At 34.1% G+C, this 18,032-nt stretch overlaps 1 protein-coding gene across 4 annotated transcripts in view; it reads right to left on the minus strand.

Moving 5' to 3' along the window:
* Positions 1 to 17,768, minus strand: part of LOC110817414 (putative LRR receptor-like serine/threonine-protein kinase At1g56130) — a 35,311-nt gene extending 17,543 nt beyond the window's left edge. The window contains exons 1-16 of one of the 4 annotated variants that reach the window (XM_088221117.1): positions 17,604 to 17,768; positions 16,246 to 16,435; positions 15,384 to 15,455; positions 14,806 to 14,877; positions 14,632 to 14,703; positions 14,120 to 14,191; positions 9,525 to 9,596; positions 4,913 to 4,984; positions 4,736 to 4,807; positions 4,092 to 4,163; positions 3,939 to 4,010; positions 3,769 to 3,840; positions 3,510 to 3,581; positions 3,358 to 3,423; positions 3,043 to 3,108; positions 1,954 to 1,998 (exon numbers count right to left, since the gene is read on the minus strand). In XM_088221117.1, the coding sequence (XP_088077243.1) occupies positions 1,954 to 1,998; positions 3,043 to 3,108; positions 3,358 to 3,423; positions 3,510 to 3,581; positions 3,769 to 3,840; positions 3,939 to 4,010; positions 4,092 to 4,163; positions 4,736 to 4,807; positions 4,913 to 4,984; positions 9,525 to 9,596; positions 14,120 to 14,191; positions 14,632 to 14,703; positions 14,806 to 14,877; positions 15,384 to 15,455; positions 16,246 to 16,435; positions 17,604 to 17,718 (1,274 nt within the window). In that variant the 5' untranslated portion in view covers positions 17,719 to 17,768. Of the gene's footprint in view, positions 1 to 1,953; positions 1,999 to 3,042; positions 3,109 to 3,357; positions 3,424 to 3,509; positions 3,582 to 3,768; positions 3,841 to 3,938; positions 4,011 to 4,091; positions 4,164 to 4,735; positions 4,808 to 4,912; positions 4,985 to 9,524; positions 9,597 to 14,119; positions 14,192 to 14,631; positions 14,704 to 14,805; positions 14,878 to 15,383; positions 15,456 to 15,554; positions 15,860 to 16,245; positions 16,436 to 17,603 lie in introns of those variants that run through there. The other 3 variants (XM_088221118.1, XM_088221120.1, XM_088221119.1) reach the window with 3 other exon arrangements.
* Between the last annotated feature and the right edge of the window lie 264 nt (positions 17,769 to 18,032).

Below are 18,032 nucleotides of genomic sequence, written 5' to 3' on the forward strand. Positions count from 1 at the left end.
AACTTAATTCAGGAACATAGAACACAGGGTTTAATTCTATATTTTTATATAAACATACAATGCCTTTTTCAACTACCATTTGATAAAGATCTGTCTGCAATTTTGATATAGATTTTTGCTTGACATAGTTCATATGTCTTGAACAACTTTAGATTACCAGTCATGTAATCTGAAACTTTGTGACAATCCACGCATTAACTGAATTTTAAGGACTAAATGGAGCATCAGTTAGGTTATCTGAATGAGATATGATCCAGTACCTGTTGCTAGTGTTAGTTGATGGGCACTCATTAAGTTATTTAAATATTCCAATGCTTCTTACTGAATACCATCTTCTGCTCATCTATTTTTCCCTCAGCATCCACGTCCACCAGACCAGCCACATTCCCTCTGATTTCTCTCTCCAGATTTCCTCGTCTCTTTCTGTCTCTTGGGTTTCAGTTTTCTTTCCTTCAACTGGCCGACAATAGATTTTCCAGCAAGAGTGGTTGGATCTCTCGCAAAGCTCGCATCAAAGCCCTTTTCTGCTTCGTTCCTGTGACACTGTGTGTGGCCCCTAAACAGAAAATGCCAAGCTTTCTGGAGCCGAGACTGGTAGTCAGTTCCCAACCATTACCTTTGTCCTGGCTTTCCTCCAGACATACTTCAGCAAAGGCCTTGCAGATCCTGAGAATTGGTCTGGTTCCTAAAATCCTTCCCCGAACTTTGTCCAGTTCTACGTTGAGGCCAAAAAGGAATTTGTACAGCCTCTTCTTCTCCATGATTCGTCTGTACTGGAGCCCATCTCTGGAACAGTTCCACCTTTGTTCCTCATACAAGTCGAGCAGCTGCCAATTCCGCAACAGGGCATTGAAGTACTGAATCACGGTCAGGTCTCCCTGTTGCAGGTTGTGGAGCATACTCTCCACTGCAAAAAGCTCCTATGTGTTGTCTGTCTTTGAGAAAGTTTCACAGCTAGCATCCCAAATATCCTTCCCCGTCTTGAACAGAAGAAAATTTTCTCCTATCTTATTCGTCATCAGGTTAATAAGCCATGACATGATCACACAGCCTTCAGCCTTCCATACCTGATATCTTGGGTTGTTGATGGCCAGTGGATCAGTGGCTCCTGTGAGGTGGTCCTCCTTTCCTGTCCCAGACATAAACATCAGGACGAATTGCTACCAAGGTAAGTTTTGGTCGTTTATGTCCAGCAATGGACATTGCCGAATTCTCCATGTTATTGTTCCCTAGTGGAATGTTTGCTGTTGGATTCACGCTTTTTCGACTTTGAACTTAGGAGATGGCTAGTCGTTTCATATTTTGGCACGTCAAATGGGTTTTAGGTTAGATGGGTGAGAGAATCATGCTCTGATATCATGAAGAAAGACTAAATTTTTATTTATAGTTTTCTTCCACATTATTCTGCAACTTATGATACCCAGTTGATATCCCTTAAAATCCAAAAAAATACTCTAAATAATAAAGGAAAATTTCCCTTTTTTTATGATTCTAGCATATATTTCTCTACCTATTTTTTCTCCTATGTCTTCTCACATCAAAACATTCTTTTCCTTCCTATTTTCCTCCTAAATTTTCTCTTAATATTTTTGCAGTTAATTTTGAAAATTACATATGGTAAAATGTACATAACATTAAATGAAAAATGGAAACGCAAGACAGTATCAGTTTGTTAAATTAAATGCTAACAAGTTAAAAACAATCATCGAAGCAGTCAATTAAACCACTACACAGGAAAACTTAACTAAAATACTTCTCTAACAGAGTTAAGGGGAAAATTAGTCTGTTATACACACAAAAAACACTGACATCAATTCTCTGAGAAGAAAATAATAGCAAGATCACTCATAGCAATGCCACAGACTCCAGTTGGTTTAGGTAGGCAAATACATCAAGTTAAAGATAGGGTCAATTCAAAAGCATCCAAACAAATTATAGCACCAAGAAAATGACCTGTTTTCCGAGCTTTCCACAGTGAAGTTGTTGACAACTAGGTTCCTGCATTCGTATTGGCATTAAAGATTTCCACGTTAGTTTCGTCACTGATAAGAATGTTGGATAAAAGCCCAAATCTGTGTTGAGCATACACCACAGAAGATGCCCTTCAAGTATGTGTAAAAATTTTTTTATTTAAAGCATCATGGGCGAGGGGGGTTTTTGCAAATAGACTATCTTCTATGAGGCTTCCGCCATCTCCCTTGTTGCAACTGTTAAACCAACAATCAAGGGCATGCAAGCATCTATCTCCTACGATGTGTTTGATTCAATTATTATTCAGTTTCCTAGTTAGTTCCTAGTTCTAATTTTCCTTAGACTTATTATGTTTAACTAGAACATATCTTGTTATGTTTAAGTTACTAGCATACCACCTTGAATTCTTTGATGGTGGGAATTGAATTACTACCATTTAATTTGATGGTTGAAATCCCAACATCAAGGAATTCAAAGATGATTTTCAGTCACAGCATTCTCCTTGCCAAATAAACTATGGTAACCCAGAGAGCCATTTTTTCATAGAATACTCTCCCAAGCGAAAAAACAGCAATCTACCTTAAGAGCCCTCTTTATTTCTCAAATAGCTAACCAAAGGGAAAATTGAAGCACCGTTCTCAGAACTATCGTCTTAAGATCATTAAAATAATATTTTACATACAAACCTCCTTGTGCTAACTCCAATGAACACCATAGTAGAAGACAGACATATTTCTTATTTAATATATTATCTGTGCTATTCTACTCGATATCTTGTCTATTGTCATTAATGACAGCTCCTCATACCACCTGTTTAACATAGAATTGGAGAGTAAAGCCATCTAACCTAGGCAAGGATTTACCATTGGATCAGTGATTCATTACTGCATCAGACCTCATGCCAAGACAAGGATTTACCATTTTTACCCAAACCATTAAAATGCAACCAGAATTCGTCCATTTTTCTATTCATTACTAAACTTCTGGTCATTAGGAATATTAAACTAGAAATCGGCTGGCAATAAATCATGAAACAAAATCAGAAATAAGAATTATCATTTGAAGACTTACACTTGCAAATTTTGTTCATGAACCCAAGAAGGAAGTGTTCCAGCTAGATTGTTGTATGATACATCTCTGTAATTGCCAATTTAATAAGAAAATAATTTCAAGTGGACATTCCAAATAGGAATTACTAAATGCATTTGATTTAAGACTCATTGAAATGATATTGATCCATATAAGCTCAGCACCTTCCATGTTTCCATATTTCACCAGAAATCTGCTCTTTAAGATAGCAAAAGATCTGTTTAATTGAATTTTGAGAAAAATAACTTCAATTTTAAAGCATTTTGAGATGCCAATAGCCATGTTAGATGTACTCACATGGCGAGGAGTGACGAACTCTTTTGGGCAGGCAAGGATCCATTCAACCTATTATTCCCTAGAAACCTGACAATTAGAGCAAAAATACTTTCTTCAGGATGCAAGTACTTGTGTGCAAGTGCATGACATAATTAAGGATAGTAGCATCTTACAAGTGACGAAGTCTGCTCATATTGAAAAGCGCGGCTGGGATATCTCCAGTCAAATTGTTGAAACTCAAATCTCTGAGGAATGGACAGATTACACTTCCAAAGTTAATAAACATAACTAGTTAACAATATATTAAAAGAAACAAATCTGACTTGCCCATCCCGTGCTCTCATTCGTAAATTTGCTTTAAATTTTTAGTACAAATTTAACTTTCCATCTTTAGTATATATAAGTAGTTACTCATCAAGAGGAACAACTTACAGTTGTGTCAAATTCTGGAATTCGCCAATGTTGGGTGGAATTGAATCAGAAATATTGTTGTTCCTTAGTACTCTGCAGGACATGTAATTATCAGGTTGTAAGAGTGAAGCAAAAAGAAGAAAAAAGCATAATAGTAAGATGCCCAATGGAGTCGATTTATGTTTTCATACAGGATACTTAGGGATTTCAAATCTTTTATAAACTCCAGCGATGAACTTCCATTCGTCAAATCACTTATTCTCCTACAATTTTATTTGACAGAAAGGTTAAGATCATAGACACAAGATATAAAATAAACATGACCAGTAAGGGAAAGTACTCACAACTCTGTCATCGAAGTTAGATTTGAGAATGTTGATGGAATAGGACCTTCAAAAGAGTTACCTTGAAATCTCCTACAAAGAATACAAACAGGTATATATAGCAAAGATTGTAAAGCTTGCAGGCCTTTGAAATAAGAAAGCAGTGAATTAAGATGGTATTTTCCCATATTTTCCACTTAAATTTGCAGTTGGAAGAATAGAATTTTCTAAAGTTAAACAAAGGATTAGATCGAATATGTTTTCTACTTTTCTGATTCAGAAGAAAGTTAATTTTTATAATCCTAAAACTAGACACATTTTCTTCTTTCTGTTTTATTAAATCAGAAAAAAATAAATAATGTTCTCCGAAAAAAGAATAGAAATAAAAAACATCTCTTTTATAAAACATTCTTGGTTGAAAAGAAAATGTAAATAAAATATCCCATTAGATTGAATTTGGTCCATGAATTGAAGAAATAGTGGAAATTCTTGATCTCTCTTTATATTTTCAATTAAAAAATTCAGGGTTTGAATTGATCTCCTTCATTTATGAGTCGAGTATAACCAACTTATGCTGCAGTGTTAGACATTAGCTTTAGAGTACAAAGAAAAGTAAGTAAACTATACACAAAAAACAAAAGAGGAAAACTAAATAATATACTTACAGTGTAGCAAGCTTCGACCAATTCCCTATGAAATCAGGAATTCTGCCTGTAAGTTCAGTGTCTGATGCCCAGCTGACATGAATAAATAAATTTTCTCAAAATTTCTATTTATCTTTTGATAAATTCTTGTTTTAAAATAAATTCAATTATTTGGATAATATGATCAAATTTCTTTACACTGTCACCAAGTTCTGTAGATTAGAAAACGTTCTAGGTATCTCGCCACGAACCCCAGAGCTATCTATATAACTGTCGTGATAGACAAACTTCCATTAGTTTTGCACTTACCTCTTAAGACAAGAAAAATAATACAAATTCTCATATCATATGTCAAAAACCAGAACAAAATAAAAGTAGTCAGTTAACTTGATCTAGAAGTTTACATTAACCGAACTTGTAAGGGGATCCACTCCTTCGGACCATAACAGAATACCACGCAATGACAAACTTCCATTAGTTTTGCACTTACCTCTTAAGACAAGAAAAATAATACAAATTCTCATATCATATGTCAAAAACCAGAACAAAATAAAAGTAGTCAGTTAACTTGATCTAGAAGTTTACATTAACCGAACTTGTAAGGGGATCCACTCCTTCGGACCATAACAGAATACCACGCAATGTATACCTACTGCACAAGATAATTTCCAACTGCCTAATATACTTACTAGAAAAGTAAAAGATTTTGCAAGTGCTTCCTGTTAGAATTCATTTGAAGAATGTAGCTATAGCAGTTTAGAGTAAAAGTTTATATATACAAAAATTTACATGTGTACATATGTGCTTGCTGACATGGATAGGCATGTATAAGAGTTTAGCATGCACAAAAGTAACACAGGGAGAACTCACAGTCCAATGTAAACATGAATATATATATATATAAATATTTGCACACAATGACATAATTGAAAATGTATAATTTACTAGTGTTTGAGAAAACATACCCAAGGTATTCCTTTACTGATAGCAATAGAAACAGAGGCAATATTGGTTTGCCATGGGAAAACACTAAGACCGTGCTTGGTATATTGGAAAAAGTTTTAGTTTTTATTTCGTTAATTTGTATATGTACATAACAATAAGTATATAGATAGCTAAGTATACATGTAGGTACATACATAAAGTTATCGTTTTAAGCGCACAATATATATATATATATATAAATATACACGTACATATGTATCCATATATGTGTGTGTATATTCACTATATTTTGTAAATATACATTTCTGTATGAATATGTATATGCCTATTAATAGAGAACAAACATAGATACATATATAGGTACAGAAGTTGATATAGACATATATACGTATATGCACATGTATGTATACATGTATTTATACATACGTATTATTATTATGTGTGGTACTAACTTAAGTATAAATAAAAATAATTTTCTAAAAGTTAATAAAAGCAGCATTCTATTATATTCAAATTCATGTTGTACTTACCAAGAGCATCTAACTTAGATGATTGAGAGTTAACGACTAGTTCTATTACTATCCCCCATTTCGTGTCCAATAGAAAATCATGCTGTAGTTTTTGTAATACCCAAATTCGAAATTTGATCCGAAATCAATTTCAATATTTAAAAAAATAAATAAATAAATTAATTTTATTTAATTTTATTAAATTATTGAAAAAAAATAAGTAAGAATATAACTGAAAGCAATTTTAAAAAAAAAAATGAGTGAAAATTTGAATTCATATAGTATTTTTTAAAGAAAAATTAGTAACAGATGGTCAAACTACAAATAGAGAAAATTCAGTCATGTAAGACAGCGCAGTTAATAATCCTGACAAATCGGAGCACACCGCGTGGCAAGGCACGCTGATGTCGGTGCCACGCGGGAGGCCACGTGGACGATCTACATGTCCTGCAATCAGACGGCTCAGGATCGATCCCGCGCGTATAGACGGCCTACATTCATTTCCCCCTTAGACACAATCGGACAACCAAGATCAATCGCAATGGACAATCCAACTTCATTTTCTCTTTATGTGAGATTGGACGGATGAGATCAATCGCAATGGACGAATCAAATCAACACGGGATGAGTATAAATACTTCGCGTTGCTTGGGAACCAAAACCCTAACCGCCAATCCTTGCCAGAGAAGAAGAACCAGGCGCCGGAGAAGAAGGCCGACCGCCGACCGTCGCCGCACTGTAGCCACCATCGGCCGCCAAAGAAGGTAAAAATTCCCCATACCTGCTCGGAATTCGATTCCGAGTACCCTTGTACCCGAATCGGAGCAAGAGAGACAGTGGGTGAGCCATAAATCGCAGACAGCAGCCAAAACCCCAAAATCCCTTCAATGAGCCCATTTTTTATTCCCGTTTCACGCGATTTTTTGATCATTATATTCACTGTCCTTTTATGTACAGATTAGCTGAAGAAGGAACCTCAGCTGGGAAGAAGGATCGGCGGAGCCGCCGCACCCGGTGACCCCCTGCCGGCAAATTCGGCATTTTTGGTGATTTTCTGGCCAATTGAGGTCCTCTATCGTGTTTTTTCGAAAAGTTTTGGACAGTGATTTTAGATTTTTGAGATATTTTCAGATACGTGACGAGTATTTTGAATTCTGCATGAAACATTCAGAGAACCCAGTACCTATTAGGTGTGGTAAACAGCACGACGTCTTGAAATACTGATTCGGGTAAGGATCCATTGTCTTATTCTCCGTTACAGTAAATTAGAGCTTAACGATGTATAATTTTGTATTTTTGTGAAAATTTAAAAAATTCTAAAAATAATTACAAGCCACTAGTGGAGGTGCAACCAGTTAATTCATAATTGTCTTAATTTCCTGTTTATTTTCCTATACTGTGCTACTTACTTGATTTTCGCATAGTACAGGTTCTTAATTTATAGTTCAATGGTCTGATCAACTTATCTGATTATTTTGTTTATATATCGTTTGTTGGTTGTTTGTTGATTAAAATCTGTATGTAAAAAACTTGCTGGTTAATCAGGAAAAGGGGAACGGGCCCGGTAAATAAAGAACCTTACCGTGAAAGTTATCTCAGTCGAACGAAACTGAGAAGTCCCTTACTAAAAAAGTTTAGAAGATATGGTTCATTCTCATACCGGACGGGGTATCAAGGCGATTGAATGTTTGACGCCCATTACCGGATGTGATATGCGGACGACCGGTTAATTGTAAAATTGGATACTGGATTTACGAGTAGGAAAGTAACGTCCCTATGACCCCCAAGAGTACCAGAAAACATGTAAAAAATGAAAATTACTGTCTTTTATTCTCTTATGCATGAAAGTGAAAAGTAGTATGATTTGGTGTTCATAGGTTGTTTTTGGAAAACTCGTTACAGTAAGTATCAAACAAACGTCTTCAAGTTTAAAGATATTTAAATAAAGTAAGAGTTTCATTAGTTGTTTTTTTTATTTTTACCAATCTTCAGCTTTCCGTATCTATGATGAATGTGATATTTTTACTAGATTAGTGTAACTCACCCTTTCATTAACCATTTCAGATCAAGAGAATCAGGATCTAGATCCAGATCCAGATTCCGATCAGCAAGAGCGTTGTGAGTAATTCATCACCTGAACTCCTTTCAAGTGCTAGTGAAAGTTGTCATAGGGTATTTTTACATTCGCTCTTCTTTTCATTTCTTTAATTACTGTTTATTTTTTAGAAAAGACATTCCCGTAACCCTATTGGGTATTCTAAATTATTGTGTAAGAAATGTAAACCCTATCTCTATTAATCGCTTCCACATTTAATTTTATGAATTCATCTCCATTTAAGTTCCAATCTTTTACAGTTTTTATTTTATTTTTCTAAATTTTTTCCAACTATCACATTTTTTATGTATCAACATAAATGTTTATACGAAGTAAGACTTAGAAAACATTTTCATGGACCACAAGGAACCTAAACGTATAATCATCTTAAAATAGTCATGAGTTCTTACAATCTTCGATTTTGGTAAATCTGACCCTAGTTTTTATGATCTTGATATCTTTGCTAAAAAAACTGATTGTTTATAGTTAAAAAGTACTCAAGATCTTGGACAATTGGTAATAATGGTAAATTCTCAATCAAGACTTTCTACCAATATCTGACCCCATACAACAGAACAAGTAGACTAAATTTTCCAATAAAAATTATTAGGAACAGTGCTGCCCCTCCTTGGGTTTCTTTTTTCACATGGGAAGCAACCAAAGAAACGATTCGTACCTTAGATAATCCCATAAAAAGAGGTATTATTCTTGCTAGTAGATGTTTTCTTTGCAAAGAAGATGTTGAGTCTTGTAACCATCTCTTACTACCTTGTCCTTTCACTCATAAACTATGGTCAATGACACTTGGGTTACTTGGCACCAGCTGGAGTACTGCGGGCACTATACAAGGTGGATTAAAAACTTGGGAATTTCTATCCAAACGAAACAAGAATTATCGGCTTATTCCCTTTACAATATTTTGGATCCTATGGAAAGAAAGAAACAACCGTGCCTTTGAAGGTAAAGAGGATAATTTTGAAAACATCAAGAATAAATGGTTTCACTTTTTTGGGGCCACCATACTCGAACGTCACTTTTGTAATCTTGATGATTTTGGTTTTATTATAGATATGCTCTTTGATTTGTAAATCTTTTGTACATGGGCGACATCTCCTTGATGCCTACACTCAATATATTTCTTACCCTTTTATCTCAAAAAAATAAAGTACTCAAGATCTGCTTCTTAGAACAAGTAAATGCAATTCAAAGTGTTAGAGAAATCTTGCTTGTGAAATGGGCAAAACCAAATACTAAAACTTACAGTTGTTCTAGTCTCAGGCAATTTCCAAGCTCAGGAGGGAGAGAACCAGAGGAGTTATTTGCCCCAATACCACTGCAAGAAAAAAGAATTTTGTTTCTATAGTTTAGATTATCAAGGTTCAGTAAGCTCATCGTAGGAGGGAGTTGAGCTTTGAGGTAGGGGATTATGTGTTTTTGAAGGTGTCCTCAATGAAAAGTTCGTTAAAGTTTGGGAAGAAATGGAAGTTGAGCCCACGGTCCATAGGCCTTTTTGAGATTCTCGAGAAGGTGGATATGGTTGCGTACCGAATCGCGCTTCCTCCGCAGTATAGCGGGGTTCACGATGTATTTCACATTTCTATATTACAGAAATATCACCCTGATCCGAAATACATTATACAGTATGAGTCATTGCCATTGGAGGAGGACTGGACCTACGAAGAGGAACCGATCAGGGTCCTTGAGCGACAAAAAAGGAAATTGAAAAGTAGGATGATACTTATGGTGAAGATACAATGGCGACATCACGCAAATAAGGAAGCAACGTTGGAACGGGAGGACAGGATGAGAAGTAACTATCTGCAACTCTTTGAGATAATAAACGAAATTTGATGGACCAAATTTCTTTTCAAGGGGGAAATAATGTAATAACTGTTTTTTTTTTGGTTGTAAAAGAAAAATTAAATTATTATGAATGATAATAATAACAATAAGGATATATATATATATATGGGTGTATAAAAGAGGGAGAGGAGTGAGAAAGAACGGTATGGATTGTGGGATAAGAGTGGACAGATGGGATAATTGGCAGGTGGGGTATAAATAGAAGGAAGAAAAGAAAAAAAAAAGAAAAAGAAGAAAAAAGGAAAAACGAGAGGAGAAGAGAGGAGATTGTCGAGAGAAGATTTGAGAGAGAGAGTCGGAGAAGGAAAAGACGAGAAGAGAGGAGTCGGTCGAGGACAAGAAAGGGAGCTGGAGAAGGAGGAGACGAGTTAGACGACGGAGTGAGCTATGGCAATGTGGAGGACGATGGACATTGGAGGTATGGTGAATTTAAATTTCAAACATAGAAATGGTGAATTTGTAGTGTGAATTCAATCTTGCAAACTTTGAAACAACGTTTGGCATTTGAGGTTTTATGATGTTGTCGAGACAGTGTAAGAAATTGAAGGAGGAAATAAGTGCCTGACGGAATAGGAAAGCGAAGGAAGGAGATCGGTTACGGGAAGGTTCGATTAGGACTGTGAGTGAAGAGGAGTAGTAGAATTTGTGGGAGGACAGGTAAATAGGTACGGGAACAGTGTTGTCGAGACAGTGTAAAGAATTAGAGGAGGAAATAGGTGTCTGAAGGAATAGGAAAGCGAAGGAAGGATTTTGATTACGGGAAGTTTCGAGTAGGACTGTGAGTGAAGAGGAGTAAGGGAATCTGTGGGAGGAGAGGTAAACAAATACGGGAAGGGTGAGTCGGGAGAAAACAATATACGTACAGGAGAGTGGAAGTTAGACGAACACCATAAAGGGAAGAAACAAGAGATGCGAGCATTAAGCGGAGAGGTAGAGTGTGTGTGTGCTCTAGGTAGTTATCGGGGAAAGGTGGAGATAGGGAAACATACCAAAATCGGGTTATAGGAGGGGAGGCGAAATACAGAGAGAGAGAGAGAGAGGAAGAAAGGAATGTAGGGAACATGTTCTGATGGACGCGTAGGGGTTTACGTGGTGGTTGATGGTGATAGAGAGAAAAGTGCTGTGAGGCGAGAAAGGCAGAGGTGAGGGAAGAGAGGAACTGAGAGCAAGGGAGAGTTTGAAAGAGGTGCAGGTGCTAATGAGAGGTGAACTGTTGAGTGGAAGAGAAAGGGATTGGGGAAGTAGGATAGAGAACAGCAAGGGGGTGTGTGTGCGCGTGTGTTTGTGTGTGCGTGTATTTGTGTGTGCAATATAAGTATGATTGTGTGTTTGAAAACTGCATGGAGATATTGATTGCTTATCAGTATTTTAAATTGAAATGACTTGCATGTGGGTTAAGTGTGCATGTATGTGTGGTATACTGAGTATGAATGTGGTGATGATATATTAGAGGTGGTCATGTGGCGTGGGGTTGGGACGCCCGTCACTCAAAAAGGTAAGTCGGTTGCCGATATTGGTGATGTCTGGAAGTTGCTAGACTAATAACGAGTTGAGTCGTCGATATTGGTGATGAAAGGAAACAGTAACGGTGTGTGTGTGGGTGGCCAGTTGGGGAGTTTTATCTGGGAGTAACAATGCGAGTGAGTGGCGGGGTCAGGGCCGAAGGGTTAGGTATCTTGGTAATATTGGGTGACTACACCTAATAGAGTTGATAATTTTTCATCCAGGAGATGAGACAATTACGGTAAAGTTAGATGAGTAGTAGTAGGAGAGTGAGGGTAGAAAAGAAGGCGTGACCAATGTAACAGGGGGGGAAACATAGAAGAATAGACATTTAGCTGGATTTCCATGCTATATTTCTGATTTAAATTTACTGTGCTGAGTTTGTATATATACTCATTCCCTATCAATTACAGATAAAGTAGGACCGAGAACTGAATCGGAGCTGCGTGCTTCTGAACCTAGCGTATAGAGGAGAAGGAACAAAGAGTATAACTAGTAAAGGGAATAATTACATAGTTGGTTACAATGTAACTCATTTTTGAAACAGGGACTTGTGAAATTCGTAAACTAGTATAATTATGGATATACAGTTGAGAAATTTTAGAAATTGAGCAACTTGTTTACAGTATTTTCTTTATGTGTATGATCGAATTTATTTATGAAATGATATACGTTGTATCATGTATACTAACATGGTTGAGGTAACACTACTGAAAAAAAATCGGTGTGTTACAGTACATATGTGCTTGCTGACATGGATAGGCATGTATAACAGTTTAGCGTGCACAAAAGTAACACAGGGAGGAGAACTCACAGTCCAATGTAAACATGAATATACATTATAAATATTTGCACACAATGACATAATTGAAAATGTATAATTTATTAGTGTTTGATAAAACATACCCAAGGTATTCTGATAGCAATAGAAACAGAGGCAATATTGGTCTGCCATGGGAAAACACTAAGACCGGGTTTGGTATATTGGAAAAAGTTTTAGTTTTTATTTCGTTAATTTGTATATGTACATAACAATAAGTATATAGATAGTTAAGTATACATGTAGGTACATACATAAAGTTATCCTTTTAAGCGCACAATATATATATATATATAAATATACATGTACATATGTATCCATATATGTGTGTATATATTCACTATATTTTGTAAATATACATTTCTGTATGAATATGTATATCCCTATTAATAGAGAACAAAACATAGATACATATATAGGTATAGAAGTTGATATAGACATATATATGTATATGTACATATATTTATACATACGTATTATTATTATGTGTGGTACTAACTTAAGTATAGATAAAAATAATTTTCTAAAAGTTAATAAAAGCAGCTATTTTATTATATTCAAATTCATGTTGTACTTACCAAGACCATCTAACTTAGATGATTGAGAGTTAATGACTCACTTCTATTACTATCCCCCATTTCGTGTTAAATAGAAAATCATGCTGTAGTTTTATTTTTATTTTTTCTAATTTTTTTTCAACCATCACATTTTTTTATGTATCAACATATATGTTTATACGAAGTAAAACTTAAAAAACATTTTCGTGGACCACAAGGAACCTAAACGTATGATCATCTTAAAATAGTCATGAGTTCTTACAATCTTCGATTTTGGTAAATCTGACCCTAGTTTTCATGATCTTGATATCTTGTGCTAAAAAAACTGATTGTTTATAGTTATAAAGTACTCAAGATCTTGGACAATTGGTAATAATGGTAAATTCTCGGTCAAGACTTTCTACCATTATCTGGCCCCATACAACAGAACAAGTAGACCAAATTTCCCAACAAAAATGATCAGGAACAGTGCTGCCCCTCCTTGGGTTTCTTTTTTCACATGGGAAGCAACCAAAGAAAGGATTCTTACCTTGGATAATCTCATAAAAAGAGGTATTATTCTGGCTAGTAGATGCTTTCTTTGGAAAGAAGATGCTGAGTCTTGTAACCATCTCTTACTACCTCGTCCTTTCACTCATAAACTATGGTCAATGATACCTGGGTTACTAGGCACCAGCTGGAGTACTGCAGGCACTATACAAGGTGAATTAAAAGCTTGGGAATTTCTATGCAAACGAAAAAAGAATTATCGACTTATTCCCCTTACAATATTTTGGATCCTATGGAAAGAAAGAACAACCGTGCTTTTGAAGGTAAATAGGATAGTTTTGGAAATATCAAGGATAAATGGTTTCACTTTTTTGGGTCCACCATACTCGGACGTCACTTTTGTAACCTTGATGATTTTGATTTTATTGTAAATATGCTCTTAGATTTGTAAATTTTTTGTACATGGACGGCACCCCTTTGGTGCCTACACTCAATATATTTCTTACCCTTTTATCGCAAAAAAATAAAGTACTCAAGATCTGCTTCTTATAACGAGTAAATGCAATTCAAAGTGTTAAAGAAATCTTGCTTGTGAAATGGGCAAAACCAAATACTAAAACTTACAGTTGTTCTAGTCTCCGGCAATTTCCAAGATCAGGAGGGAGAGAACCAGAGAAGTTATTTGCCCCAATAGCACTGCATATAAAAAAAAAATTGTTTCTGTAAGTTTAGATTGTCAAGGTTCAGTAAGTTATTGAGGAAGGAGGAGCATCAACTAGTCATTGTTTTTAATTTAAAAAAAAAAAGACTACATGGACTATTAGCCTATTCTGACCACTCCAACTAATGACATTTAGTAGCCACGAATAGATATCTTCCCACCAAATGTGGTGATTCAAGTCATTCCACGAGAAACGTACTCTTCTAAATCATGCACATTTTAGGGAAGATCTAATTGTTTTATCTTTTCTTTAGTAATAACTGATCAAAAAAAAGAAAAAATTGAAGATTATAATGCTGGCAGGAAGAGGAGTTTGAGAAGATGAAAATTATTTGAGAGGGAAGTCACTCATTTCAGTAGAAAAAAAGAACTACCTGTGCTTTGATAAATTACATGAAAAATTAGATCAACTTACAATGATCTTAAATCAGTAAGCAATCCAACTTCTTTGGGAATCTCTCCTGATAATGAATTGATGCCAAAGGTCCTAATCAACATAGGTTAAACATCAGAATAAGAAACCTCTACATTCAATCTCTTATAACTCCAAGCAATAGATGTTTTGGAATGAAAATCAAATTTTCCTTACAGCCATTGCATTCGTGTCAGATTTCCAATAGATCTAGACAAGGGACCTGTCAAGACATTTTGGCCTAAATTCCTGTAGGAAAAAGAGAGAGAGTTCGTTACAAGACGTAACAAAAAGTTAACATATTCAAGTAAAACTAGTTTATTGATTAATTCATTTCACCAAATCCTTAGTTTTGGTCAAGTGTATGCGTAGTCCTCAAAACTTTGAAGCATATATCAGTTTAATTTCCAACTTTTAAATAATTCAAAATCTTTGTCTGACACCGTTAAACAAGCAACTGAAAAGGAAAATTGCATGACACTCTGCTGACCCATATATCATATTTTGGTGACAAAAAGAAATTAACCACACCATTTTCATTCACACTCAAGTTAATTATTAAGCTGAGATAGAGTTCCAAGTGATTTTCTTCATATTTAGTCATTAAAAGTTGAAGAAGTAGGAGTTCACCAAACCAAACTCCTTTTCGTTTGATCCAATCTCAAGCAAAGCGGGATCCAGCAGTGGCTGGAAGAAATCAAGTATAAAGTAGAAGTAGAGCTAATTTCCTCATAGATTAAGAAAAGACATCATACAGATTGGTGAGGCGAGTCAGAGTCCATAGCTCCTCAGGAATTGGTCCCTCGACGGATAGTCTGGAAACCTTCCTGCAAAGAGAATTTCGCGCGAGCAAAATGAAAATCAAATACGAAAAATTCTGGTTTAAGTAAAGTCAGATTAATGTTTTGAGAAAAAAACAAAAATACATGGCTTAGTTTAGCTTCTCTCAGCCATTTATCGAATAGGTTTGTCGCCAACCAACCCTAATCCACCATAAGAAACACACTCCATCCCTCATCACACCTTTCTTTCCCAAATAACAACACCAAACCTCCATGGAAGTAATCGATTAAGGACTGTAATGCAGAGTGCATCAATTTCCGATACTCGTCGCTTCACTATGAATTTGATGAACAAGTACGCAGACACTTCTTCTAGTAACCAACATCTCACCACTGTTTTTCACTCTCGAGTAAATGAAATGAAAGAAGTAGAATTGTATGTATGCCCAACTGATTTTCAACGCAAGTTTTATTAAGAGGAAAAAAAAAAAGAATTAATATTAAAATTATATAAAATTGGAATAATAAAATTTAAAATTTACTAATATTTTCTGTAATTTTAAAAATTATTATTAACTTTTTAAGTAAGCTCAAAAATTAGTGTTGGAATATATTATTTGAATTCTAATATATACTAAATTTTTTTTATTACCATAATTAATTAAATTAAATATATGAATAATATTTTATAATAAGTATTTTATTCAAAATTAATTACATAAATTAAAGAAAAACTCAGACAGGTATTTTTTATTTTTATTTTTATTAATTTTGAATTATTGTATATAAAAATAGAAATAGAGAGAGGGGAGTGGAAGAAGTAAAAAAAACTCACAGTTCTCTAATGCGACAGAGAGTGTTGTTATTAAAAGAGCAATCACACTTGATCAGAGGGCTGATCTCAGGATCGTCGATTTTGGTGGCGTCGGTTGATAATGCCACGCCACTGCAAATCTCTCCGCTGATATTCCACCCCGGTTCGGCCGTTATTCCCCATTTTGAGAATATTGAATTCAGAGTTCTTGCTGTCTCCTCCAAAAAAAATTATTAATTATTTAAAAATTTAAATAAATAAATAAATAATATTAATTAATTAAAAAAGACTGAATACCTACCACGTGTTGTTTTTATTATAGTTTTTGTTTTTTTCAGCCGTCAACGTGACATATTTAATTAATTAATTAAATAATATATTTGAATTAATTATAATTCAATCAATTGGATTTATATTCATAATTTTTTATAAAATAGAAAAATAAATTAAAATAGGTATTATTATAAATCATAAGGTAAATTTAGTACATGAGTTTGATATTTATTATAATATGATCTTTAATATTTATTTATTTATTATAAATAATTTTAATTAATTTAATTTTTTAAAAAAAATATCAGATAAAAATATTTAAAATTAAATTATAATAAGTACAATAATTTATAACATATTTTATTACAGAGCCTGGGTGGTCAACTGGTGCAAATTGAGTATTTATATATATATATATAATTAAATATTCTCAATTTGTCAATTCCAGAATCTTTTTTAATGACTTCTAGATAATTAATTAAAGTAAACAACTGTCTCGTATTAATTAATCTTATAAATTGCTTAAACCAAATTATGAAGATGATTAATTTTTTTAATTCTCTTTATACCTAATTAATTGAATTGACAATAAACTATTTATTAGCATTTTGATAATCTATTTTAATTATAAAAAAAAAAACTATTTCGTCTTATATTAATTAAAATTAATCGAATTGACAATAAAATTTATATTAATTGAATTAAAAAAAAACTATTAATGTACCAAAATTTTCAAATAATTACTCAATTTTAGTGCACAAAAAATAATTATAAACATTATATATAAAAATTAAAATGAAAAAAAATATATATATATATAAGTAAAATTCACGTGCATATATATAGTTTTTATTTTGTTTTTTTATTAAATAATTTACTTAATTTAAGAATTTTGAATTAATTCATATGGTGGCTATAAATGAAACGCTACCACCCGTAACAAATAATTTAATAATAAAAACAAAATAAAACTGAATATCTGATGGTCGAAGAAGAAGAAGAAGCAGAAGCAGGAGGAGGAGGAGGAGGAGGAGAAGAGGAAGAAGAAGAAGCAGAAGAAGGAGAAGGAGAAGAAGAAGAAGAAGAAGAAGAAAGAGCTTATATACCTTCGTCGGGATCGGTAGTAGGTGCCGTTTGATTTTGAGAACGAACCAGACAAGTCGATATGCAAATTACGTACAAAGCAACGAGCGGAAATCGAACCGGTAATCTGATCAACATGATCGTCAAAGCTAAGGTGAGTTTCAAATGATGAACATGTAAGAGGACGATAAAAAGAGTTATAATAGAAAGAAGCTCTGCGTCTTGGCCTTCGATCATTTTATACAGAGAGAGAGTCCTAATTTCATCCATATAAAATTACTAGCTAATACGACGACGTTTTATTAATACAATACAGACATATATATATATATATAAAATATAATATAATAATGTTCGAAAGCGTTGCTCGCCGATATATCTCTTTTTTACCCATGTACAATTGAATAAATTAATGGTCAATTCGAGTCAATTAACTAATTAAATTATCTACC

The sequence above is a fragment of the Carica papaya genome, chromosome 5 (genome assembly GCF_054855325.1).
Source record: "Carica papaya isolate Zhongbai chromosome 5, ASM5485532v1, whole genome shotgun sequence".
NCBI classification, from domain to species: Eukaryota; Viridiplantae; Streptophyta; class Magnoliopsida; order Brassicales; family Caricaceae; genus Carica; species Carica papaya.